Source organism: Poecile atricapillus, chromosome 1 (assembly GCF_030490865.1).
Source record: "Poecile atricapillus isolate bPoeAtr1 chromosome 1, bPoeAtr1.hap1, whole genome shotgun sequence".
Lineage (NCBI taxonomy): Eukaryota > Metazoa > Chordata > Aves > Passeriformes > Paridae > Poecile > Poecile atricapillus.
This window is the reverse complement of record NC_081249.1, coordinates 151,202,377-151,229,059: the sequence shown is the minus strand read 5'-3', so window position 1 is coordinate 151,229,059 and position 26,683 is coordinate 151,202,377. Positions and strand designations below refer to the sequence as shown.

General features: G+C 35.4%; 1 protein-coding gene across 2 annotated transcripts in view; it reads left to right on the top strand.

Annotated features, from left to right (window-relative positions):
- CDIN1 (CDAN1 interacting nuclease 1) overlaps positions 1–26,683 on the top strand; it is a 123,965-nt gene that overhangs the window by 79,169 nt on the left and 18,113 nt on the right. Inside the window, exon 11 of one of the 2 annotated variants that reach the window (XM_058827308.1) lies at positions 10,721–11,893. The exons of the other annotated variant lie outside the window; for it this stretch is intronic. Coding sequence (XP_058683291.1) covers positions 10,721–10,811 — 91 coding nt within the window. The 3' untranslated portion in view covers positions 10,812–11,893. Of the gene's footprint in view, positions 1–10,720; positions 11,894–26,683 lie in introns of those variants that run through there. 2 annotated transcript variants of the gene reach the window in all.

Below are 26,683 nucleotides of genomic sequence, written 5' to 3'. Positions count from 1 at the left end.
CTTTGAATTAAATGACTAGATAGAGCATAAGATGGATGATTGTACTGAGAGTAAATTCTAGCAAATCCAAAGAAGGGCCTCCAAGATGAAGAAGGGATTGGAGTATCTTTCATATGAAGAGAGGCTAGGAGAGCTCCAGCTGTTTAGTGTGGAGAAGAGCAGGATCAGGGAGGATCTTACTAAGGTCCATAAATATCTGAAGGGAAGAAATAAAAATACAGAAGCCAGGATTTTCTCAGTGGTGCCCAGTGAGGGGATAGGAGGTAATGGACACAGACTGAGATACAGGAAAATTTACTGAAATGTTAGAAAAATATTTTTTATATTGTGTGAGACTGGAGCAGTCTCTGTGGGGAGGTTGTGTAGTCTCCATCCCTGGAGCTATTCATAACACAACTGGACAAAGCCCTGAGCAACCAACTGTAGCTCACCGTGTCTAGCAGGACTAGACAACCTCTAAAGGTCCTTTTTTACCCTTTTTGTTTCTGTATTTTATTTATCATTACTTTTAGTTGTTTGGTTTTTTTTTAACTCACAGAGTAACCAGTGTTGAAATACGTGGGAGAAAGAGAAATCTAGAGAGTTTATTCCAGTAAACTGATGGTTTTACCTTTAATGCTAGTTTAACTAGATCAAGAAAACATTTCTTAAGTTTTAAGGATGAAAGAGAAAACTAGGCTGAAGAAAATTAGAAGCATATTTTACCTACTTATAAATGTTCTTCTGAAATCTAACAATAAGTACTAAACACCAATACAATACCAAAAATTAAAATAACAACTTAAACAGTAGGAACATTATGAAGGAATAATGTGAGGAAAGTAATAAGAGGGAGGTATTTACAGCCCTGTTGGTCTGGAGCTTGAGGATCAGTTCACAGAAGAGTCCACAAATGTAGATTTGCAAAGTTAGCCGACAGATCCTAATATGTTAAAGGTTGTAATCTTTTGAAAGACGTTGGTTGGCTTTCCTGTTGGCCCTCCTATCAACTTTAACCTCCAACCTTCTCCGGCATGTATCACTACAAATAAAACTGCTGAGGTTTGACAAGAGGATATAAAGTCACTAGGCCATCGCACAGAAATCTCTACATGATTTTCTTTAACCTAAAGCTTAAATGAACACTGCTTAAAGTCAGGGGTTTTAATAAGAACTTATAAACATTCACTCATATCACTTTAGTTTTAATAATTACTGTTTTAACAGAGAAGAGAAGAAATATACACAGTAAATTATGTTTGACAACTGGAATTTTGTGGTTTTGTTATTGGTTGTCTTTAACTATTATGTGAATTGCTGTTCTTCATTTTAATGTATACTTTTTCATGCAAGCTGCATATGATATTGATATAAACATAGCATTTGTATACAGTGTTATAAATGAATTTTTAGCTCTTGATTAAGGCAAACCAGATGACAAAAATAACTTAGGGGTTTGTAAATAACAATAATAATAATAATAATAATAATAATAATAATAATAATAATAATAATAATAATAATAATAATACACTGAGAATAATAACCTCTATGTCTATATTCACCTATTACGATTTTGGCTTTTCTTTCTCTGTGGGATTATGTGTGACTTTACACAAACCCTTTTAACAATCTAGGCATTTTGTAGGCCATAACTACTAAAAGTTTTTTATAATTATTCCACTCCTGCAAGCTGCGTGTAGTGTTTTCATTTTACCAGAGCTGCCACCCACAGTATTATATGTGTCATAGAATCACTCAGTGGGTGTTACTGATATAAACCATCACTAATAGTATTAGTTCTTGTGGCTTCCCTATTCTTACAAGCATCTGATCTCTGAACATAGACTGCACTTAGTTAAACTGTATTGCAATCCTAAAATGATACTTCTTTCCAGTCCGAAACCATACCAATTCAAACTTAGGTTTTCTGTCTTGTAATCTGCTATTTGTATGACAAATTTTATGGTGATGTATTATAATTCTCTTCATGCTTTTTGTTGCTTGTAGGTTGTCATCTTTTTCACTTATGAATATGGTTTTCTCAGAGCACTTACTTTAAGGGCTGTAAAAGCAATCTCTTCCTTTTGAAATCCTTCCTTTCTGTGCCCAAGTTGTGTTCCTCATGTGAGCCACTCATATGTTCATCTCTTTGTCAAAGTCCACTTTCCATGATTAGGAAAGTACCGCTCTTTATTTGATGAGGTACATACATCTTCTGTCCTTACTTATGCTTTCTGTGGCTGCTCAGACTTCCTTCACAAATGTAACTAGCAGATACTTTTTTCTCTTTTCCTAAATAGTTTGCGGGACCCTAGTCAGGTCTCGGTACATCCCACATCTTGCCATTCTGATGATTCCACTTTGCTAAAACATTTAATTGGTTTTCATCTTTCATCAGTTTTTTAAATGTATGTTTATTACATAAATGCTTTGTTGTAGATGCACTATGCTGTTGTCTGTTATCTGGGCTTGTGTTTTTCTTCTGTGCTTGGACTATAACTAAATGGTCCATAGAAGGTAGCTAAGGAAAACAAGCCTTTTGTATGTCAGTTTACATTCATTATGTATATAGGAATATATTATATACAGGAAACCTGCTAGGCATTCAGATGTTGCGAAAGACAAATGCTGATCTACACACTTCTCCTGGTGGAATGTGTAGCAAACTTCACATAGATTTCTGGTGCTGCCTGTATCCAGCAGTGGATGCTGTTTATAAAACCATACAGTATGAAAATTCTGGAATTTAGATATTCCTGGAAGATTGCAGGCTGATTGAATGGAGTTAAGGGGAAGCTTTTAAAAAGCTAAATATAGTTAGTTATTTCTCTCTCCCAGCAGGATTTTAGATTGCATGAGTTAATATCAAGAAGAGTAGGATTTGACTGGAAATGCATTGTGAGAGAATTTGGTCACACCATGCCTTTCCTCCTACCAAAATCTTCACCTATTACTTGTATTTTCCTCTGCAATTGAGAAAAATCAGCATGATGTCAGTCTGTGTTCCTTTAGTATGCCCCTTAACATTTAATGTCCATCACCTTCAAAACATGAGGCTGACTGACTACTTAGCTACAGGTGACTACTGAGGAGAAAGGTGAGTTAGCAATGGAGTTAAAATATTAATATATTAAAGCCAAAACTGTCGGTTTACTTTCCTCTTTCAGTCCACCTATATTACATTCAGAAGAATGTTATATGGTAGACTACCAAACCCAGACTTTTAAAAAATAGCTTTCAGGTGTTAAAGGTTTAGCTGGTGCTAGCAGAGATTTCTGATGCTTCTCATGTAAACAGTGTCAGCTACCACATTGCTTATCGAAGCACATAGGAAAGTGTCTTCTGCTTCTATAAAGTTACAGGGTGGTCACAATAGACAGGACACCAACATCTGTCATGGCACTCTGAAGGGATTGCCTGTTGTATTAAGCTGTTACACTTCCTCACTGGAAACTGCTGTCTGGACACTTTCAGTGTAAGAATGTATTTGCAGTGGGAAAGTTACTGTAATCTCACCACACTCAGTTATGGCTTCAGGATCATCCTCAAGTAATGTATATAGAAGTGGAAGAACCAAAATATGAGTATAAAGTTATTAATTGAGGAGTGATTAAGATACCATGTGATATCCATAGGAGGTGTTCAGAGAGCTTTGCAATGGGCACAATAGCAATGATTAGAAGAAGGAATGCTGATCCCTTCATGCATGAAATAGTTTATCCCACTATGGAGCCCAGGAAACTAATAAAGCTTCTGTGGACCAAAGCCATAGAGGCTTATATTGATCAGATTAAGACATTTTCTAGAAATGCTTGCCTTTTTTTTTTTTTTTCATTTTGTCTTGCATGACTTAGGAATGAAGATCAGAAGAAACAAAGAGTAAAAAGAATAGCCTCAGTTACTCATCACAGTAGATCAATAATTATCCTTGCCTTTTAAAAAATGCAATTTTTAAAAGTTTAAAAATAAGAAAGTAGTTACATTGAGGTTTTTTTCAGTTTTTACAGTGAATTTTAGTGATTCAAGAATGTTTGTGATTCAATAAATGTGGACATAATTTAGGGTGGTTAGAAACCTGGAAATGGGTAAGCAGAACATAAAAGGTAGCTATAGCACATATTTTTTAATAAGGTCCATAAATGTTTCTACGTGAAACACATACATGAGGATTGAAAATTTTCTTATTTTTTAAAATGTTTATACCATTTCCATCTGCTTTTTTCTAGAAATGCTGTTCTATATTTCCCTATCAAAAAAACTTTTAACAAAAGTAAATGGCCGTAAATATAGCTTGGAGTACTAGACAATATATAAACACTTCTCACATTTCTTTTATGTATGCTGTGTATTTTTTCTTTCAAACCATCGTTCTGAACATTGACTCTGTAAATCTTATTATATGTTGTTTGTATGAGAGTGGAAAAAACACGATATGCTGTATAATTTAAAGCTTCACCATTTAGTTGCTGATATTTTCGACTGGATGTGAACACCAAGTTGAATGTACAAAGGAGGTAGCCTTTGTTTTAGACTATCAATATATAATCCCTGAATATTAGTGCCACATAATTGCTTTATCCAATTAGAATGTAAAATCTGATGACAAACTGAAAACTTGAAAGAAAACTTAGTGGGAACTAAAGATTTAAATTACTGCTTCATATCCTAAAATTATAAAGAAAAGGAATTCTTCAATGTTCATAAAGAAATTTGAGAAGAAATTGGAACAAGAATCAACTTTATGGTTTCCTTGCTTTGTATTACAATTATAAGGAAATCTCTATCTTCTGAAACTTACTATGATCCAATATTCATTATGCAAGTTTTCATAAGATTTAACCAATGTAACTAATAGTCATTTTGTGACATAAATTGATGTCATATCTACAGTTCTCATGGAAAAAAAGTCAGGCAACAATCCTTCTGCCTTTTGCAGGTATACCCATCTTTTTACCTAGGACAAAATCACACCATACAAAGATCAAATTTCAGTCTTTCAACATAAGTGTTTCCAAGTTCAAACACATTACATATGTATAGCAATGAATAACTGTACTAACTTATATGTTTAAAACAGGGAAGCATTGTTTTGGCTTAAAATCTTTTATTCAAATAAGGATAACATATTAGCATTTACCGTTAAAGATTTAAATTTTCATGGTCTAATTAATTCAAAAGCAAAAAGCCTGCAGCCTGTAGGCCATGGGATAAAATCACAGAAATAGGGGGATAAAAATGCAAATTTGTCCTCACACTTTCATAGTTTTCACATCTCACACTTTTGTCCCTCCAATGGTTAATGGCAGAAGGAGTAGCTTAACTGAGCTTTTAGTGCTCTTTCTGAGGCAGAGAAACCTCACCTTCAAATATTGTCCTTACTCGTAAGTAATCCAGTTTCTTAAAGGGAAAGTCTGCAGAGAAGGAAATAGAAATAATTATAAAGAAAGCCTTTATAATGTGATTTCTAAAAATTACTTTCCTCTTTGCTGTTATCTAGTGATGACTCGTGGAATACAACACCTCTAATGTAGTTTTACATGATACATAATTAAACTATGGAACTCACTGTCATTGTGTTATTGACTCAAAGTTTTCAAAAAACAAGAGTACTTAATATTATAGCTATTAATGATAAGAGAAAGACTTCAATGTTACATGAGGTGAAATATAAACACTTAAAAGATGTGAAAGATTTTTCAAAGAAATCTTTACTTGTCTCATGTAAAAGAGATATGGATAAGATATATTAAAGATGGTATTTTGGGATTTCTGTTTAATTTTGTTTTTGTTCTTTCAAAGCAGGCTGGTTACTATCCAGAATGAAAGACACAAATTGGAAAAGTTAATTTGGTATTTTATGTCATTATTCTTCGTAAATTTGATCATATAATTTTTATTATGTGAGTATGCGTTTTAAAAATATGTCATTCCTTTAAACAGTATGGATTAAGAGTAAATTCTCAACCTGGTTTTTATATTTCTTGTTTGGAGATGTTTGTGTAGGAAGTGGCTTAGGAAAGAGCTATTTCTGTCCTCTATTACACATCATTTTTGTTAGTGTTTACTATGTGTATTGAAACTACACCTAGAAGTCCTAGTAAAATATGCTAGAAATTGCTGAAGAACAGAGCAAGAGATACTTTGTTGTACAGAGTTTATTGTTCAAGTATAATACATGAGTCAACAAATATTTACAGTGCAGTGCAAAGAGGCAGTAAGATAATATTGGTCAGCAAAATATTCACTGATCTGAGTACATCAGAAGCCTGCATAATTTTTCATGTTTTGACAGCTGAGATATTTAGAGGAAAATAACAGATTGCTTTTGTTAATGCTTTTTGAGAATTATTTCTAACCTTGAGAGGCAATTGGGGATAAAGAATAAAGGTGGTTTGCCAATTCAATGTGGAATTTGACAGCTTGCTAGTGAATGGAGAGAGATGATGGAAACGTGAAAGGCATATAGGTCTTCCTCTGTAACGGTTTTCCACTTTCCAGATACAAAGAAAGAAATTACATACTTAAATAGTCACACGATTGTTTTGCAGAGTTGTTTTGGATGGAGATAAACAGAGCAGACTGCACTGATCAAGTTCATGGAAAGGTTCTTTGCTTCTATATATAGAGAAAATTAACACTTTTAAGGGATCTCATCTGTGTAGATGAAATGACAAAGCAGTAAATAATATAATGACACCCTGAAGAATGAATTAGCCAGATTTAAACATTTCATATATGAGGAGCTTCAGAGAGAACTCCAAATGAAGACTGATGAGAGGGCTATAGGTGTTTTTAATAGATGAAAATGATCATGTTGACTATAATGATTAAGAAAGAAGGGCGAGAAGAATAAAGCTTCACTTAGCTATGTTGGTAATTACCTAGTTATAAAATACACAGAAGAAGTTGTCAGGGTACAGGCCCTGGCGTTAGTTTGAACTTCTGTGGAACATACTGAGGATAAGGGGATCTTTGGTGTCACATCTTATATCTGACTGGCTTCTGTACCATGAAAAGAGAATAACTCAAGTGTGGCTTTGAGAAATCCTTTACAATACTGGCTCAAAATGTCCCTGTACCTTTCATTACCTTTATCGGTAATGAAATTTCCATCCCTGTTGGTTTGATAACATACACCACATGCTCATAATGAGTTAACTTCCAGAGAATCTGGGACCTGTATTCTAAGTGGAGTGCATCAGCAGAGAGACACCTCTTCAAGGCCTCTTGTGATTTTTCTCAAGTTTATATTTCAAGATTCTACCCATAAATACAATGCCTGTCTACATTTCACAAGACCTGTGGAAATGCACTGATGGGGTAAGGTAGATGTACTCGCTGAAGTTGTGCTTAAGCTAGAGTTTCTAAATAAGATTCTCCTGTGTAGTATTTAAGGGGGCTGAGCTCAAAGTCCTTGGGAGCTTCCTTGAACAGCTGTAGAAGAGTTCTGGAAAATAATCTGTAAAACATGCAATTGCAATTCTAAAACAAAACCCAAATACCCAGCAGCAGGAAACCCATTTTCCAGCTGAAACCTTTCAGAAGCCCTGGGCCTGTGAAACCTAGACTAAAGCAGTACATCAAGTCTGGGGGAGGTTTGCATACCCTTCTGCTTGCAGTACAAGTGATACTAATTTTTTTTTAATTAAAGTAGTAGAGATTTTGCAGTGGAAAACTCAGACAAAAATAATTAAACTGTTTACCTTTGTGAATGAAGTAATTTAATGTTCTAGTTGTTTTTTATTGTGGAACAATTCTTTCTTCTGTGGCATATCCAATCTTTAGCTGTGATGAGATGCTGAACTGCAGCCTGCTGGTTAAATTTATGAGCCTGGAGGTTATGCTGGGCATGGAAGGTGCAAGAATAGCAAGAGAAGTAAAATAGTCTACCAAAGTCATACTGACTAGCCAGATATAAAGGTTATCATCTTCTCACTATTAGAGGCCTGGTCTGCAGATAACAAGTTTTTGCGTCTACCAGCCTGCATTACAAATAACTGGTTTTGTTCTCTTCCTCATCCTGACAGTGGTAGTATTAGAACACTGTATTCTGTATTTGATGGGGAAACACTAGTGCTGCCATTTGACAGAGTTTTAGGGATTTTGTTTTTATTCAAATGTTTCTGATCTAAATCATGATACTGTTTGACTTTAGGCCTGAAGGTAAAGTGAGAAACACTCAGCACTGTTTCAGAACTGTGAAACAGAAAATATCTAAGAAAACACTTACTTTGAGATTTAATGAGATAAACCTGATTTCAGAAACTTGTGAAACCTTAAAAAAATTCTAGGGAAGGCAGTGAAGGCAGTACAAGGAGTTTTAGATTACGTTGCAGCTGTTACTTGATCTACTTTGTTTTCTGCATTCATAACATAGACTGCCCAAAGCTTAGGACTTATGGACATTATGAAGCTGCAATTCTGCATATGGAAACAATTCCTCTGGTGCCACAGTGCACTCCTCTGGATTCTGATCCTTTCCAGATCAGTAGTTAGTATGTGATGTTACAGGACAATGCAAATTCCATTGGCTTCATCAAAATCTGTATGAAATATATCTGTATATCAGGCATAGTCTCAAAGAGAGTTAGTAACAAGTTTTCATTGTTGCCTTAGCAAAAGATACGTAGTGCTTTTGTTTGTCTTACTAGCACACTCATATTAATGTGGTTTCTCAGTTCTATTTGGGCTTTGATAGAATTTTTTAACTCAACATGACACTCATCTTGATAGTACCAACTCTGTGAGTTTGACTACTTTTACCAAGAAGCCCTATTAACTTGTTTCTCAAGTCAAGATACTTAAAATATTTTTAAAACTTTGAAGCACATGTGGGCTCTGTCATGTATCTAATTTTTCACTTGGAGTTTTCAAACTATTTGCAGCTTTTAAATAGGTGTATATCCTTCATGTACTTTAGAGCATGACTTCTTAAATTTCTCTTTCTAAATACATACAATGAGGGGGGACATTGCCACTTTATAAGAGGGGAAAAAAAATTTATGATCATGACATTCTGAAAAGCTCAGACTCTGAATAAAATGGAAGAGAAAAAAATTGTGAAAATGCTTACAGATCAGCATTCTTAAATAAGAACTTAAAACATATGAAATTATTTGTTTAAATACAGAAAATTAGGACAAATCTGGGGAAATATGAGAAGAAAGAGGTGAAAAAGCAAAGTATTGGGATAGTGAGTACATGAATCCCTGTTTCTGCTGTTAGCAGGAATTTAAGCCATTCCCATTACAAAACTTTGAGTGTGTGTGTTGTGGAAACAGAACCAGTCTCTTTAAATTCAATGTAATTGACTCCTTTGATCTGTATATACTGCAGTCTGGCTAGTTGATGTGTGTTAGTCTCTGCAGAAGAGGAAAAATGGAGATTTTTTTCAGTAGTTTCCTCTGTTTCCATGCTTTGAGGTGACACTTTCCAAAGTCTGAGTTTAAGGCCCACTTATTTAAAGTTTAAGAACAATACTACTGTTAATAGCAGTATTTCATTTGATTATGTGAGGAAGAAGAAACACAGTTTTCACATGAAAAATAACTTTTTTTCTCCACTTCCAAAATAAAATACTAACAGAATAAAACACACATAATTGTTACTTGCCCAGTAGCCTGTGCAGGGTGCCTGAGCTAGAACAATAAAGAGTATGGAAAATGATAATTTTTATAGGATTCTCTAGATGAAATAGTTACTTTTCTAGAGACAGTGTGTCCTTAACCACTAATTGCATTGGGCTGGAATTTTTCCTCCTTGTGTCAATGGTTCCTAATGGAATCTTTCCTCCTTTGTGACATCTGGTTTGCAAGGCTTGGCTTCAGATACATCATTTTGTTCTTTAGGGATGACTAGGAGTCTAGTAATTCAAAAGTTCACAAGAAACCTTTTAACACAAAATTCTAAAAGTATCATAGGTGCTAATAATGTATTTGTGTACTCTGGGATTAACTGTTACTGTCAAAGCTTTATATTAAGTTCAACCTGATGATCTTGTGTTTCAGAGTCAGATTCTGAATTTTGTTTTAGAAGTTTTACAAGAGCCATTTCATTGGAGCTATACTGTCTTGTAAACCGGCTGACCAAAGTATGGTTTCATGAATCCAAATCCTGGTGACATTGATGCTGAAGGAATCATTGAAACCTGAAGGAAAGTTATTCTGCAAACTACAAACACTCAAGCATCAAGTGCCCATTTGTTTTGTTTGTCCTTTGCAAAAAAAATGGAAGTTTCATGCAAAAAATTGCATCATCAAATTTTACATTTAATTTCATTAATCATATGGGCAATTTAAAGGTTACTATGGTAACACTGTCATGTTACTTTAAGTAAGAACTATGTAATGAAGAGATGACTAATCATCAAAGTGCTGTATGCAAAGTAGGTAATGTTATGACAATTTGTGGACCCTATTCAGCACACAGTGATTGGTTTAAGTGCCTAACTTAAGTGACTGCCTTGCTTGCCCAGGATTTTTGTACTTAAGACATATATATGCATATAGTGAAATTTATGAATGAATATTTCAGAAATTTTAATAGATGTAATGTTATTAATTGTCTTTATTATATTGCCTAGTGGATGCAGCACTTGGGGATGCATATTTTAATGGATCTAGGGTTTTTTTAAGTGTGGGTGAGACAGATGTTTAATTCTGAAGATGCAGAATGAACAGAATCTATTATGGAACAGGAAATTGTAAGAAACTAAGAGCTCTATTTTTGTCTCTTCCAGGGTGCAACTATTGTGGCTGTGGGTGGAAGAGAAGTTTTTCTTCTTAGGATATGTGAATGCTCCATATGCAATTTTTAACCTGACAGGATAAACTGATTTTCTGTTTTAAAATCTGAAGTTACAGGAGATATAACTTCAAAGTGAATAGTGAATCAGAGCTATGTTTATCCCTCTTATATGTCAGAGTTTAAGTGCAATGTTTTATGTATACAGTCATCATGACAGTTAAAAAGGCTATAAAGAAAAGCAATTATATAATTGCTTTAAAGAATTAAGTAGCACAGATAAAGGCTTTTAGAAGCTACAGAACAGTTTTAATAATTATATCACCTGAAGTCAAGCTGCAAAATTATGTCCTAATTATTTGCAATGAGTAATTATCTATAAAGTTGTAAGCTTTAAAGATTTTATGAGAGAGTAGGGGAGTTCTTTGATTTATTTTTTTTTCCCCCCACACACTAAAACAATACCCCATCATTTTCTATTTTAGCAGTTTTCACAATTTAAACATTAAATTCTTATTGTTGCTTTCTGTTATATTAGTAGTGTGTGTTTTGCAATTCTAATCTTCACGTTTTTCTTTCTTTATCACTGAAGCAGGCCTTTTGAAGCCAGGGAATTTTTCATAGCAATATTGACAGTGTTCGCATTTGCATGATGACAGCCAAGGAATGGAGCAGTAATTTTTGAAATTGCAGAAGTATTTAGAACACTGATAAAAGCTGAAATATATTTTTGATGGATTGAAGTTAAGCATACATGATTTTTCCTGCTGTCAAAAGGCTCTGAATTTAGTGAATATTTGCCTGCTGTGAGAATGCAAGATTAACATCACAACCATCACCCGGGCACCCAAACCCTGCAATTTAATAGCTTTTTAGGTTCTTTCCTTTTTCTAAACAGCAATTAATCTCATTTTAGTACAATTTTCTCGTTTCTGAAGTCGCTCATTGAATCGCTGTTTTGTTCATATTTGGCTTCAGCTCCTCTGCATAGTCATTAAAGTCCCAATTAATGTCACCTTTAGCTGAAGAGTACTCATTTTTATTGAGAAAATGACAGTTGCTGCCATGAGTAGTGCAGTGTAATATACATTAATTGCCCTGTAACACTGGTAATTACGAGTTTTTCAAGCCTCTCAGTAAACTGTCATGCCTAGACAAGACTGTGCTAAAATAGATTACTCATTAGGGAGACCTGTCCTGTTTTCTGGTGGGTTCTTAGTGTTGGTTTAAAAAAAATCTTGAGTTTGAACAAATAGTTGCCAAAAGCAATTTCCTACAACAACATGTCTGTGTTCGGTTTTCCAGCCATCACTTCAGCCTGTGGTCAGCAAACAGACAGGGTGTTGTGGACTCTAGAGATGTCAAGATTTTTATTTAGGTGGATCAAAAGGATAAGCTTAGCAATGTGCAATTCAGTGCTTAATATAAATGTTATTAAAACTGCCTATTTCAGTGTTGTGTTTGTAACAGGTCTACCTGGCATTTTAGAAGAGCAGTCAACATCATCAATATTTTATGCTCCACAAGACTTGAGCACAGTGCTCCAGACTGTCCAGGCAACTGGAATTACAAAACCTGTTCTCAAATAATTCTGTGGAGGAACATCAGGGATTATGTTGTGTATTATGTGGAATAATTATCAGATCTTTCAGGAGCCATATGGCATTGCATGATGTATATTTTTAAAAAATAGAAAAAATATGTGGAAATAATTTGGTTAATATTGTGACCACCTTGATAAATGAGGTCTTTGCTGCATATAGTGTTAGAAGACCCACCTGCTGATTGACTTGGGAAATGGTGGGAAGCAAGGAATGTATTTCACCACTTTCTCTTTCTGTTGCTCTCTTATGTTATGTTTCTTTTTAAGGACAGAATAGTCTCTTTTAAAGCTCATTGCAGCATTGAAATGACAAAAGAAAACCTTTGTTTTATCTTTGTTATAACACCTGCTTTAGGCAATCTGCTCTTTCATGCTCTCTCTAAATGAATTTTGTCACAGCCTTTCATATTCTTCTGTGGTGATGAGCTAATGAAAGTAGATAGTACAATTTGTGCTGACCAGGTAGCGACTGCCAGCTTGCAGCTGAGAATAGTTTAAAGAAATAAATAAAATATAGCGTTATATCACTGATTTATCCATTACATGACATTAATAGCGAGAAACCTTGGTGTGTTTATCTGTTTGTATTGGTGTGCATTTATCGAATTGTTTATGACAAGACTAATTGGGGTAATTGTAGACACTGAAATTACCTGTCAGCTATATGTAACCACACTCCCTTTCTTTCTGACAAATGATGACAACTGAGGGACCCCGTAGCATTACTCATGATGGCTTTTCGAGTGGTAATAAGGACAATAGGGGCCCTGGCTAATTTGACATGGACAGCCTTCACAACAAGAAGCCAGCTAAATGACTTGTCAGTAGGGGAAAGGAGTCAGAAAAGTAATGGAGTCCCCCATGGCGCTCTGACAGGGAGATGAGGCAATTTCAACGGAAAGTGAAAAGGCTTCAGTTTGTCAAGTATTTAGAACAATCAGAGAACAGCTAGAGGCTGGAACCTGACAATAAATTTGTGAACCATGGTAGCAGTTTCATATAGGTCAGTTATTTCATAATGGCTGTGAAGCTTTCAGAGGTTTCTGCTTTCATAGCATACTTCACATCAGCCAACTGGTGCTTTGTCACCTTAAATTTGTGCTTCACTTTACACAGTAGGAATAATGGTTAAGGTTACAGAGGAACGGCACTGTAAGACAGCATGATCTGCAGACACCAATCTGTTGAAAAGTAAACAAAAATTTAGATAGTAATACTGTGATTGCATCGATTACAAGCTAGCGGTGTTAACATGTTCTTTATGATTTTGGCCTGCATCCTTTTTGTGGATAAGTAAAGTACTTAATTTCTCATGGACAAAACCAATAAAACTTAAGCCTCTGATCCTACCCTTTCTCCCTTCCGAACAGTTAAAATTTCTTAAGGTTCATTTCCTGATGCTTGTTCTTGAAATGTATTCTGGTTCTATAGTTTTGACATCTGAGACACTGTTACTGATGACACAAAAGAATTGTGCATTTTTTAAATTTTTTTTTTTACTGCTCAGCAGAAGGTGATTTTCCGAAGTGTTTTTTAAAAAATTGCAACCTTTCAGAATTAAATACCAGTTCTGTGTCCCACTGAGAGGAGGTCTTTTTATCTATGGCTTCAAGAGTCTGTTGGGTTGGTGTTGTTGGTTGAGGAGCTTTTTCACATCAATGGTTCTTACCTGTTTATTTTCATTGAGATAAAAAGTCAAAGTATGATGAAAGCATTGTTTCAGTACTGCACTGTGCCTTCTGAATTCCTGATGCAGGCTCCTGAATTCTTTAAATATGTTTATGAATTGAGCACAGATTTAGCGAGAAGTATCAACTTGTCCTTTTTGGCAGGGATTGTTTTGTTAGTAAACAGATTGAATATATTAATTTTACTATTATTCTTAGATTCTGATACCTTCATTTTACTGAATGTCCTGCTTCTTGGAGATTTTAAAGCAAGTGCAGAGCTTTTTGTTGTCTCTTGCATAAAGGTATTAGAATAGGCCTTAGAACCTTTCTGTGCCATATTTAAAACGTTAAGACTGCTTTATTGACACATGTCCTGCTCCCCCATCTATATCCATCATCCTTTCCTCATTTTTCCAGAGTTATGCTCTTGCTCTTTGAGTTTCATCATTTTGATTTGAAGGAAACTTAATTTAAGCCAACCAGGAACTTGGCCCTTGATTCTCAGTATCTGAACATTTCTTGTTTTGTAGTGATTTTGCTGAGGAAATATGCTGGTAAATTGAAGGAGCTTGTCATTTTGAAAGATGGGTCACTGAGTCATAGGTTATAAATGTATTTTCCCTCTCCACAAAACAAACAGAAAAACCACCTCACCCATATGCAGTTATCTTTTAAGTATTGTATGTCCACACCTGAATCTCCTTTATTCTGGTTGCTCATCCTACATGTTTATCTAAGTTTGCCAAGTATTGTGCCTAGTTATTTTCTAGGAAGTTTCTCCAGCAGAACTAAAGAAATTATCAACAAATGCTAAAGCAACTATTAGCACAATGGGTCCATGGTTGGTGTCACTGTCAAGATTTTGGGATGTTTGATAATGGAATGAGCCACACAGCACCAGGCTTGCTGGCATCAGATGGGATTCATCTTTCTCTAGAAGAGAAGAGGGTCATTGAGTTAATGGGGCTCAAGGACAGACCTTCCCTCTCTTATGACGGAGGAAGGGGATAAGATCAGGCTCACCTGTGATAAGCTGTGGAATGACATGCCAAGGTTAGATGGACAAGGTGCTTGCCCTGCACAAAAGAAGTTGCACTCTAAATCAGAGATGGATTGAGGGTGAAGAACTCTCTCTGAAGAACAGCCACAAGCAGGTTGAAAGCTTACGGGTAAGAATCAAATACCAAGGCAGCAAAGGGAATGTTGTGGTTGGTGTCTACTACAGGCTGTCCAGTCAAGGAGAGCCTATTGATGAGCCTTTGTTCTCCAGCTACAGGAGGCATTACACTCACAGGCTCTTGTCCTACTGGGGGAGTTCAACCACTCCAGTATCTGCTGGAAAAGTAGCATTGTGAGCTATAGGCAATCCAGGAGATTCCTAGAATGCATAACTTCTTGAGCCAGGTAATAGACAGCCTTACAGAGAGGTTGCGATACTGTTGGTTACCAGTGCAAGCAAGCTAGTCAGGAACATCAAGGTTGGAATGGGATAAAGTGCAGCATGGGATAAAGTGATTGTGCACTTGTGAAGTTTGCAGTCCTGAGGAATATGGGTCATGCACAGAGTAAAGTCAGGACCCTGAATTTTTAGGAAATCAAACTAAAGCTCTTCAAGGAGTTAGTCAATAGGACTCTCTGGAAAACTGCCCTAGGGCACAGGATGGGAGTTGAACAGAGAAGAACAGAGTTGGCAGATCTTTAAAGACTTTCCACAGAGCGCAAGAGCTCTTCATCCCCGTCCCTGAGAAATCAGGCAAGGAAGGCAAGACTGGCATGGCTGAGTGCCCTTAATTTGACCCCGTGCCTTAATTTGACCCTGCTGGTCAAATTAAGGGGCAAAAAGCAAATGCTCAGACAGTGGAAGCAGGTACAGGTATCCTGGAAGGGCATAGGCATACTGCATGGTTGTGCAGGGGTAGGGCCAGGAAGTCCAAGGGCCCTTCACAAACATACACTTCACAAAAATACACTTCATAAAGGATACAAAGACTAACAAGAGGGGCTGCTACCCTTCAGTCAGAAAATGGCAACCAGAATGGAAGGTGAAAGAAAGTGTGTCTTATAAAAGTATGGGTTGTATTTCAATGGCATCAGGAGTTGGGGAGACTTTTTCTCAATGTACTGAGAATACCTTGATCTTCTAACATTGCTGGCTAAAAAAAGTATGGCTCATAATACCTTTTATATCTTTCCTTCAATAAGATATTTCATTACTAAGTTTGGTTTAGGAGGTATTTTCAGTGCTTTCATCACAGTTAGTTGCTCTTCTTAGAGGAAGAGGATTTCTTCTTTCTTTAAAAAAATTTTTTTAAAGAAGGCCATTGCCTATTTCATTTCTCACAAAAGATATTAGAACTAAGGGGGACTGACAGAAGTTATGCCTTGTGGCAGGAAACACCTATTTGAAAAAGAATAACAATCTGATTGAGGACATAGAAGAATATTTCATTATGCAGTGGATTAATTTAGCTAAATATAAAAGTCTCAGGATCAAAAAAGTAATGACAAGTTATTGTTTAAAAAAGTTTAATCTAGACTAGATAATATTTGTAGCAACTTGAGTTTAATAATTGTACTCTTCAATGAAAGTTAAAGGCAAAATGCTGATTAAATTCTGAAAGGCATTAAATAGATATATAAGATTTTACATTTAATTTGAGAGAAATAACAGATTTTTTTCCATTATCAGACCTTTGAATACTTGTCAGGATTCTGTATTGCTATGCACTTACAACTTTTTATAAATATTGTCATTATATAATGGCATATGGGTCTATGTTAGAATATTCAAAAGTGTAACATAAAATCAGTGAAGAAAATGCTTTTTTTTCCATGGAAAGTTATGGAGGAATACTAAAAGTCTGGTTTTTAATTCTTTCTCCATCAGACTAAAGTATAATCAATATAGCCAATGACAATCTCAATTCCTGTATTGAGTATCACTGGAATAGAAATGCAGAACAAAATCCTTTATACCAAAACTGGAAACAGATCTGTGCATATCAGTATTTCTGTTACAGCAGATACTGCCACATAGGTTTAGGGGATGTGTATGTTATAGATCTGTATAGTATATATACTATATGTTATATAGTATATATACTTTCCTTAAGTGTAAAGTCATCTGCAAATATAAGGCCCTTTCCACCTGTACTCTGCCCATTATTTTGAATTAATGAAATCAAAGTGGATAATAACACATTTTAGTTTCCATTGTTACTGAATCAGATTTATTTTTTTAAAGTTGACAGCTAGTAGGAAAATTTCCTGCTCTGTCCTATTTCTTTATTAAATTGTAGAAGGAAATGTTTTTACAGGAGTAAAATATACCATGTTCAATTTGTAAGTGCAGAGCTCCCTCATCCAAAAAAAAAAATGTTTTAAGACCTTTTATACTGTGTAATGCTAACTGCCCATTCTACATTCTTGCAATGTATTCATTTATTTTATTCTAAAGAAGCAGTCACTGCCTGTCTACTAGCAGATAGAAATAAGTGATTGAAAACCTGGGACAGTATATAGGTTGATATAAACATCTTCACACGGAGAGGAAGTAACTATGTATGATTAAACTACATATAACTAAGACTTTGCATGTTTTTGCTAAATATTTTAATTGCAAAAGAAATACAAATTATCTAAACTGCACTTCCCCAAATGTAGTATTAATAATCCTCTAAACCCTCCAATCCAGTAAGTATAATAATTCAATTGCTTTCTCCATATGTGCTTTTATTTCTCTGAAAACTAAGGAGGCAGGTTGACCATGAATTAAATAGATACTGGTACTCTAAGATCAGGAGAAGCATTTTCCAGATAGAAAGAAAAAACAACAAAAGTCACTTTTTCTGGTTGGTCCTCCAGTACAAGATGGAGATCCATTAAGTTCATTGTGTTCTATGCATGAGTATCAAAAAGAGACTCTTTTTCAGTGAAAGGTAGTGTAACAGTTTATTTACTCTGTTTAGTTTCTTTAATCCAGCATTGTCATCTTTGGCTAATCCCAGTTGAACAGTTAACTTCCTACTTATAAGTCTAAAAACCTGGGAATGCAAGGGATAAGCATATATGTGCCAAAAATGTAGTTAGACCGTTATTTTGTAGGTAGTTGAGATGGAAGAAATATATTTATATATGTAGATACATTTATTGATAAATAATGATACATAATCTATGAAATAGTGATACATAATCTTCACACTTTGTAACTGAAACTCTGCTTGGCTACTACAAGCATCTTTCTTATCAAGTGTAAATCTCAGCAATGATCTGAGATGCTGGTAGTAATTAGAAACTGTATCACTAGCTCTTCCTGTCAGTCTTTCTGTACTATCATTCCATAATAGTCAAAAAGGGTGGATGGATTATGTTTTTTTACAGAGTCCAGATTCATATGTAATGTCTGGAGACATGTATAAGTATCAGTAGAAGATTGAATGAAATAAATTAATCTCATTAAATATGGCATATGTGAAAAGTCTGTCCTAGTTAGTGTATGTAGCATTAACTGCCATTCCAGCAGCTGGGAAAGCTTTGGTACTCCAATACTTGGAAATAATCAATACACGCACCATGGGAAATAATCAACTACATTTAGGAACAATATTGATAACTAAAATGCCATTTGCTATTTTTATTTGGTTTTATTATATTTAGATTGTAATTTAACTATCATCTAATTAGTTTTAACTTAGTTCAATTGGAGGTAGTAAAACCTACTTACCTAATAAGTGGCACATGTCATAAAGACACATACAACCTCCTTATTTCCTCTAGGTCAGTCATGCATGAACTAATGAACTGAGTTTTTGTTTCTCTACGTATTTTAAGAAAACGAATGCAATTTAATTTGTCCTTTTCCCTCTCCCCAAATCAAAACACAGATACAAGCTTTTTTTTTCCCTAGCTGCATTCTTAACTGTTAAAATATCCTAAAGCACTTGATCACGTTGCATTTTAATTTCCAAGTCATGTGTTGTATTAGTGAAGTGCACATGTTCCTGATTTCAGCTGAAAGTTCTCAGTCTGTTTAGCAGAACACCAGGCTGGCACGAAAAAGGTCCTTGCTAGGTCAAAGGCCTGAAGTTTACATCTTTCTTAAATCTGACTTTTGTAAAAACTTAAGAAGCATGGGTCAGGGCAACTAGCTGATGGTATTGCCTCTTACAGCCACTGATTAGATTAGCCCAACATTTATCAACTACACAGAGGCTAACACTTAACCTTTCAGCTGATGAATTTTGATGTATTCTTATTTTTTTAATGAGGATGTTACTGTCCCAAAGTGTCCCTTAAAGCTTTAGTGCAGATTTTTTTCTCCCATTTAACTAACTAAGTTAGTTAACTAAGCCTTAACTAAGGCTTTAAATGCTTTATAATTCAAAATGTGGTATTTATAATTGTGCTTTTTTTTAAGGGTAGAGGTTGAGTAATTTTGCCCTGGCATAATGTTTTTCTAATATATTATTATTTTATCTGTTCAGTTCTAAGATTTTGCTTTTATCTGTTCTGTTTGCCTAGATTCCAAGATGTAATTTATAGTTAGTTTGAATTCTAGTTGCTTTTTTATTCTAAGTCATTAACTGAGAAATATTTACAATAGGAGTTCGTGTTAGAAAATATGCAGTAACTTACTACTATGGGTTTACATATTATCTGTTACTCATATTGGACCCTAACCACCTGAGTTTTGAGGACAAATTCAAGTCTTTGCCAGGAGAAAAGTTGCCATGATTCCACATCTTGCAGTTGGGATTCAAGGTTTTCCTTCCGTGTTGGAATTCGGGGTCTATAAGTGATATATTTTGTCGGTTGCAAGTGTGATATTCTCGCCAGAGAGCTAAGCTAATCCCGAATTTACAGATTGATTGGAATAGTTGCAGCTCTTGCTGTGAGAAAGCAGCAGGCAGGTTATAAACTACCATGTTCATGGTAATTGCAGGATTATACAATTTCCACGTAGGCAACAGCAAGGTCTCAATGCATTACTGAGGTGAGTTGCAGGCAGCTGGGGACCATAGTCACTACAGATCTGCCAAGGGATCTTCCAAGTCCCAGGACTGGCTGAAACAGATTACAGCAGTGGCAAACTAACACAATCTAACACTTGGGGTATTGAAAACCCAGATATAAAAAAACTGGAATAACATTGAGTGTTCTATAGTAGAGTATTAAGAGATAGCATAATGTCTGCAAGGGAAAATAAAAGCAGTAGGTCACAAGGTGTTTTTCCATACTACTTTTACCTGGGAATGTTTCTAGCTTTAAGTAACTTTTGCCCACTGTGGTTTAGTTTTGTAAATCCTGACAAGTTATTGAGCAGCTGGAACACAGGACCCATTATTGCCCTTTGACTCCATCCATGCATGCTACTTTGTGTTGCAAACATCAGGTGAACACAGGTTTCCATAGGACCCCACATCAAGAGTATAGGTTAGGTATGAGGGACACGTGGGAGCATGTGACCATATTTCTCAACCATGTGCTAAAGTGTACTGATAACAATAAAGAGGATCATCAGTGGGCTATAATAATATCTGCTGCTTCTCCTACTTAAAAAGAAGTATAAAAGCTCCAATCTGAACAATTACTAACTCTCACTACCCTCTAAATATGTGGAATGAGAATTTCTACAGAGGCCCAATTTCATAAAAGGTTGATGTAGGGCATAGGTCCTTTTCATTACTAGCAATACTCTTATCTCCTTCCTATGTTAATGTAATGTCAGTAAAGAAAGACTCATGAAATTGAACTAGAGAATGTACTGTTTGGTTTCTCTTTTGAAAAATTGAGTTTGTAAACAGGACAGAGAACACTAATATTTCCTGGAAAGAAAAAAAGAAGAGGGGAGGTAGGGAGAAATTCCTACATGTTTATGTGCTCCTGATTTCTTAAAACCAGCTTTGAGAAGTAGCAGTATTTTCAGTCTGGTCTTCGCTTGCCCTCTGTCTGTATACTTCAGCTCCATGCCCTGACTCCAGCCTGAGTATTTCATGGCAGACCATCATATCCATATCTGTGTAAGCAAATTGTTCTTGTTATGGTCCCACTAGTAAAATCAGTTATCTTAGAGCAGTATTCCAACATCTGGGGGTGGAAGAGTAGCCTGACAGCAGTAATGGAACAAATCAAGACACAACTTAATACCAAACATAAAAGTTTCATTAATCTGGAAGAGAAACAGCAGAAGACTTGGAATTTTTTATTACTGAGTCTCATGTTATCTAGTCATATGTCAAAAATTTATTTTCCTGCTTAAATTAACCCTTTGATATAGCCAGATGGCTTCAAAGTAGAATTATTTTGAATCAGTTGAGTTATTCAAAGCAAATAATGTTTCCTAAAAACATTGTTTCCCAGAATTAATTACATGCTTTGTAGATGTTTAGTCTTAGCACTTATTTCAGTCTCACTATACATTACAAAGTCAATTTTAATTTAAATTATTATAATTGAAAGTGATTATTTTATTGTTAGCAAGTAAAATGCAGAACAGACAAAATGTTTAGGTTTAGTCACGTTGTGGTTACTGGAAAAATGCAGAACAGACAAAATGTTTAGGTTTAGTCACATTGTGGTTACTGGAAATTAATATACTGCATTCTAAATAAATTGAAGTAGTTTGAAACTTCCCAGATCCTGGAAAATAATAATCCTGTTTTATGAAAAACACATCCAATATGACAAAACCTGAGTGTAAAAAACATGGACGTATTCTGTAGCACAGAAAAAATGGTGGATCATCACTGTTATAACTGGAACTATCCAGTGTAGTTTCAAAACACAAAACCACAAATGTGGCAAATGGTAAAAAAAAAAAAAAAAAAAAATATATATATATATATATATATATAAAAGTAGTAATTGGCTTTTATATGCTAATACTAGTTAGGGTGAAAGTTCTGGAGAGGAAGCCATATCAGGGGCAGCTGAGATCACTTGTTTTGTTCAGCGTGCAGAAGAGGACACTGCAGGGAGACCTCATTGCAGGTCTTGTGAGGGGCAGAGGAAGATCAGGCACTGATCTCTTCTCTGCGGTGCCCAGTGACAAGACCCAAGGGAATGGTCTGAAGTTGTGTCAGGGGAGGTTTAGGTTGGATATCAGGGAAAGGTTCTTCACCCAGAGGGTGGCTGGGCACTGAACAGGCTCCCCAGGGAAGTGGACACAGCACCTACCTGACAGAGCTCAATGGACAATGCCCTCAGGTACATGGTGTGGTTATTGTTAAAATGTAAATGATATAGAAGATACTCAACAATCTTATACTTCCTTCCTTAAAGCAACTAAAGTATTATCTTCTAAATTAAGCACTTTCTGTAATCAGGTACTTTCAGTAGAAGAGAAAGAAAGAAAGTTATAGCCCACAAGAAATGTTTTGAATCATTGATTGAATCAGACTAACAAATTAAAAATTTTGGCTAGGAGTTCTAAACTCCTAAAATTCCAGTTTTCCAAACTGATTAGTGAGAGTAAAAAACTATTTGGCAATGAACTTCAGTTAGTGTATCAGAAGTGAAGAGTGGTTGATTTTTGGCCAAGTTATAAATGTATTACAAAAATGCCCATTTTAACAGTGTTTTCTGTATTGTTTTGTTCTTAAAAGTCAGTCATTCAGAAAATATACAGCTTTCTTTTTACACAGTTCAATGTCTTGCCAAAGTCAGTTTATTCTGTAATAAAAGTTTTACTACAATATTCGTATTGATTCTGCATGTATGGAATCAACTGCTATACTGAAATTAACTTTGTATGATCTGTTCAGTTTACAAAACAAATTAAAAAGTAGCTCAGAACAAATATTCACATTTCTTTTATGTATTGGATTGTATTCCTAATGAATCTTAATTCTAAAAAGAAAGTATTTGCCTTTGTGGAATTCAGGTAAATCTGTGAAAGCAGTCACTTTTCTCTGAAAAGGGAAAATTACTCCTGTTTATCCTATGTTTTTCTTCAATCAATTTAATAAATTTACACTTTAAATTTAGTGGAAGGGATGTGCAGGAATGGAAAATCAAACCATATTTCTTTTAACATGGATTCTCCAGAAGGTAAAATGTTTGGATTAGAAAGCAGGGGTGGTGCACAGAGTTGGTTGTAATGTTACTCAGGTCTTCACTATGTTTGCCTTGTCATGAGGAAAGTCAAAATTTAGCCAAGGTTACTTTAATATAGAGTGTCCCATCATAAGCATACTCTCTTTCACCTGCATATACATTTATTCATGTATATGTAAGCATATCTGTAACTGTGCTGGTTTTTATGTTACCACAGCAATATAAAAATCATCAGGTTAGTGCTATTCTGACTTTATTTCCTGGGAATCTTTTCTTATATAATTTATAAACAACCTTTAATTTAAAAGACAGAAAACTGGAAAGTAAGTATTGAGTTGAAGAAGTTGTCTGTCTGAATATGTTTCATTTGTTATGAAGCTTACCTCCAGTTTGAGGTGCTGCGGGGTGGGTGGTGTAATGATTTGTCTATTTTCCACATTTTTAATTTGGGTTGTTTTAATGTATGGATCAGTCTTGCACTTTTTGAAGTCTAAATGTGGATAGCACTGTTCATGGAGATCAAACTTTCTGCTCATTTTTTGGTGTCTTTTAACATATCCTGTCAGCTGAGCCATTAAAGCAGAACTCTCAGAAGATATATATGCATGCTTGAGTATATTAACAAAGATAAGCAAGTACTAAAAATCTGAAAAGCTTCATCAGACTGTGGTAGAGATAAGTTCATTTCTGCCAAAACATTCCTTTCAGTTATTTGATATCAAAATGACCTGTTTCTTTGATTTCTTACAGTACTTTTCTTTCTTTTATTTAAAATCATCATTGTCACTCCAGAAAATTTGTTGAGGAATTTTTTTGTTGGCTGCTTGTGGCAGTTTTGGACAGAGAACAAAGTTTTCCTAAGTTTCAACATGGCTGCTGTAAAAGTCAAAGTGAAATGTCTGCTTCAGTCCAGCTGAGAATATATCATTTATTTGGGTGAACTTGAAATGTTTTCCCTCCTGTAATTTTTAATAAAGCAACAACTGCAGTCCTGCAATGCTCTATATTTAATGTGCATAGCTGTTGTGGTGCTGGAGAATCATATCCCCTCCTTCACTCTTCTTCACTACTTCATTGGAATTAAAGGAGTCTAACCACATGCCAACTTTTTAAAAGAAAGGGGAGGGGGATCAGGGGGAATGCTATTTAATGTTGAAATAGGTTTCAGCACACTAAACTGAAAAATTTCTTCAAAAATACCTTCATTTTGGTCAAAAATTACTACATTTTAATGTTGCTATATCAAAACATATTTGAGTTCTTTTGTTGGGGTTAACTTCTATGTTAAAACTATTCATTTTGAGTCTGATGTGAAACTGAATGTTACTCAGACAAGTAGTGAGTGGTACAGCTCATTCTGCATTGCTTCTCTGGTGTCTGCACAATAAAGAGTAACAGCTGGAAAAGTAAGTCCCTGGGACCAAGCTGAGTTTTGAGAACATTACAACAGGATTTTGTTAGAAATACTGTTTACTAAAGATCCACCTGAGATCACCAAGTTACTGGTAACAGTAACTATAAAGAGGCATCTAATGTCATCCCTGGCTTCTTAGTCAGAAAGTCCAATAATCCTCAGATGTGATTAGCAGCTGGTAATTGCAAAAAATTTTTCATCTTTGAAGTCAACCTTTTTTTCTATCAAATTTATGAAAGTACAAAGAAGCATTCATTACCTACTGTTAAATCTAATTCTGACAAGTCATGCATCGCAAATATAATTAATTATCAACTGTTATTTAGTAATTCTATATAACTTTGTTTTCATCTCATCCCATTTCTTGCATTGACAACAAATTGTGATATAAAATACAAATGGAGTTGCTGATCAATGACTAAAATACATAAAACAGAGGATCCATTAAGTATGGATCATAATGTATGCCAGAAATTAAAATAAACAACTGAGACATGCTGTAGTGTCGTGAGAGATTTTAGTACATCTGTTTACCTTCCATTCATGTAAGGGAGTATGAATGAGATGGAATGCTTCAAAACAGGAGGAAAAATCTGAACTAGTAAACAATATTATATATTGAGAAAAGAGAACTTTTTGTTCATTAATGTTTTCATTTTGAACTACTGCAATAATTTTCATGTCATCATGCGGGCCCCTTGTTTTTTCATATTGCATCCTGTGAAGTGTCAGTTGACTGTCTCTGCCATAATGGGCAGAGCATTATTTATGAGGTACATTTTCTTCAATTGTATTTGGAAGGTCCCTATCATACAGTCCAATGCCTGCAACTCCTGACTGAATGGTCAATATTTCTTCATTTGTGTTTTAGTGAGGTAATCAAAACCATTTTGCCCCCCACGTGTTGTGAAAAAACACCCCATAATATAAACAGTTCTGTGTAATATATATGTATGTATTCACAACATCCTTAATGTTTACTTACTTTTTTTTTTAAGATACCATCTGTTTTAATGGTTTTATATTAAACTTACAAAGACAGAGTTATTGGCCTATCCTTAATACAGTCAGTGAATTATATCTAGGCACAAAGTGATAAGTAAAGATTTTCATTATGATCTCTGAATTTTCTTGTAGCTGTGGTTTGTCAGACCTTTAACAATACCCTCCCAGGAGCTGGGAGGCTGTGGTTTAATATGGACTAATGCACATGGCACAGCTTTTACATTAGTGTTAGTTTTTCAATGTGTTGCAGTGAAATTGTATTTTAAAACCAGGTAAACTATTGATGCTTTTTTTGAAAGGACTCATTTATTAAAGATATATTTTAGTCTGTTGACATTTCATCATCAAATAACAGTAAACATAATACACATTTCCCATAAGACCATTCTTGAGAGCCAAATATTTACCCCTCACTTATTCTAAAGGTAGCATTAATTTGTGAGAGGCTGGGCATGACCCAGCCATGGGCACTGCCAGCCCAGAGAGCCAAACGTGTCCTGGGCTGCATCCAGAGCAGCGTGGGCAGCAGGGCAGGGAGGGGATTCTGCCCCTCTGCTCTGCTCTGCTGAGACCCCACCTGCAGTGCTGCACCAGCTCTGGGGAGCCAGCACAGCAAGGACATGGACCTGCTGGAGAGAGTCCAGAGGAGGGCCCTGAAGATGATCAGAGGGATGGAGAAACTCTCCTGTGAGGAAAGGACGGGAGAACTGGGAGTGTTCAGCCTGGAAAAGATAAGGCTTCATGGTGATCTAATTGTGGCCTTCCAGTACCTGAAAGATAGAGAGGGACTTTTTACAAGAGCATAAAATGACAGAACAAGAGAGAATGGTTCCAAACTGATAGTAGGTTTATCTTAGTAAGTATTAAAAGAGCTCTTGTGAGGGTGGTGGGGCACTGGAACAGGTTTCCCAGAGAAGCTGTGGATGCCCTACCCCTGGAAGTGTTCAAGACCAGGCTGGATGGGGCTTGGAGGAGCCTGATCTAGTGGAAGGTGTCCCTGCCCATGGCAGAGGAGTTGGAACTGGATGACCTTTGAGGTCCCTTCCAGCCTAGACCATTGTATGATTCTATAATTGTAATATCTACTCTATGTGCAAGACAGCAAAAAGATATGTTTAAAGATGACCTGGTTAACATAGAGTGGTAAGTCAGAAATATACCAAAACCAGTTTGGTTTCTACTTTGAAGTACTATTTTTAAAACTGATATTTA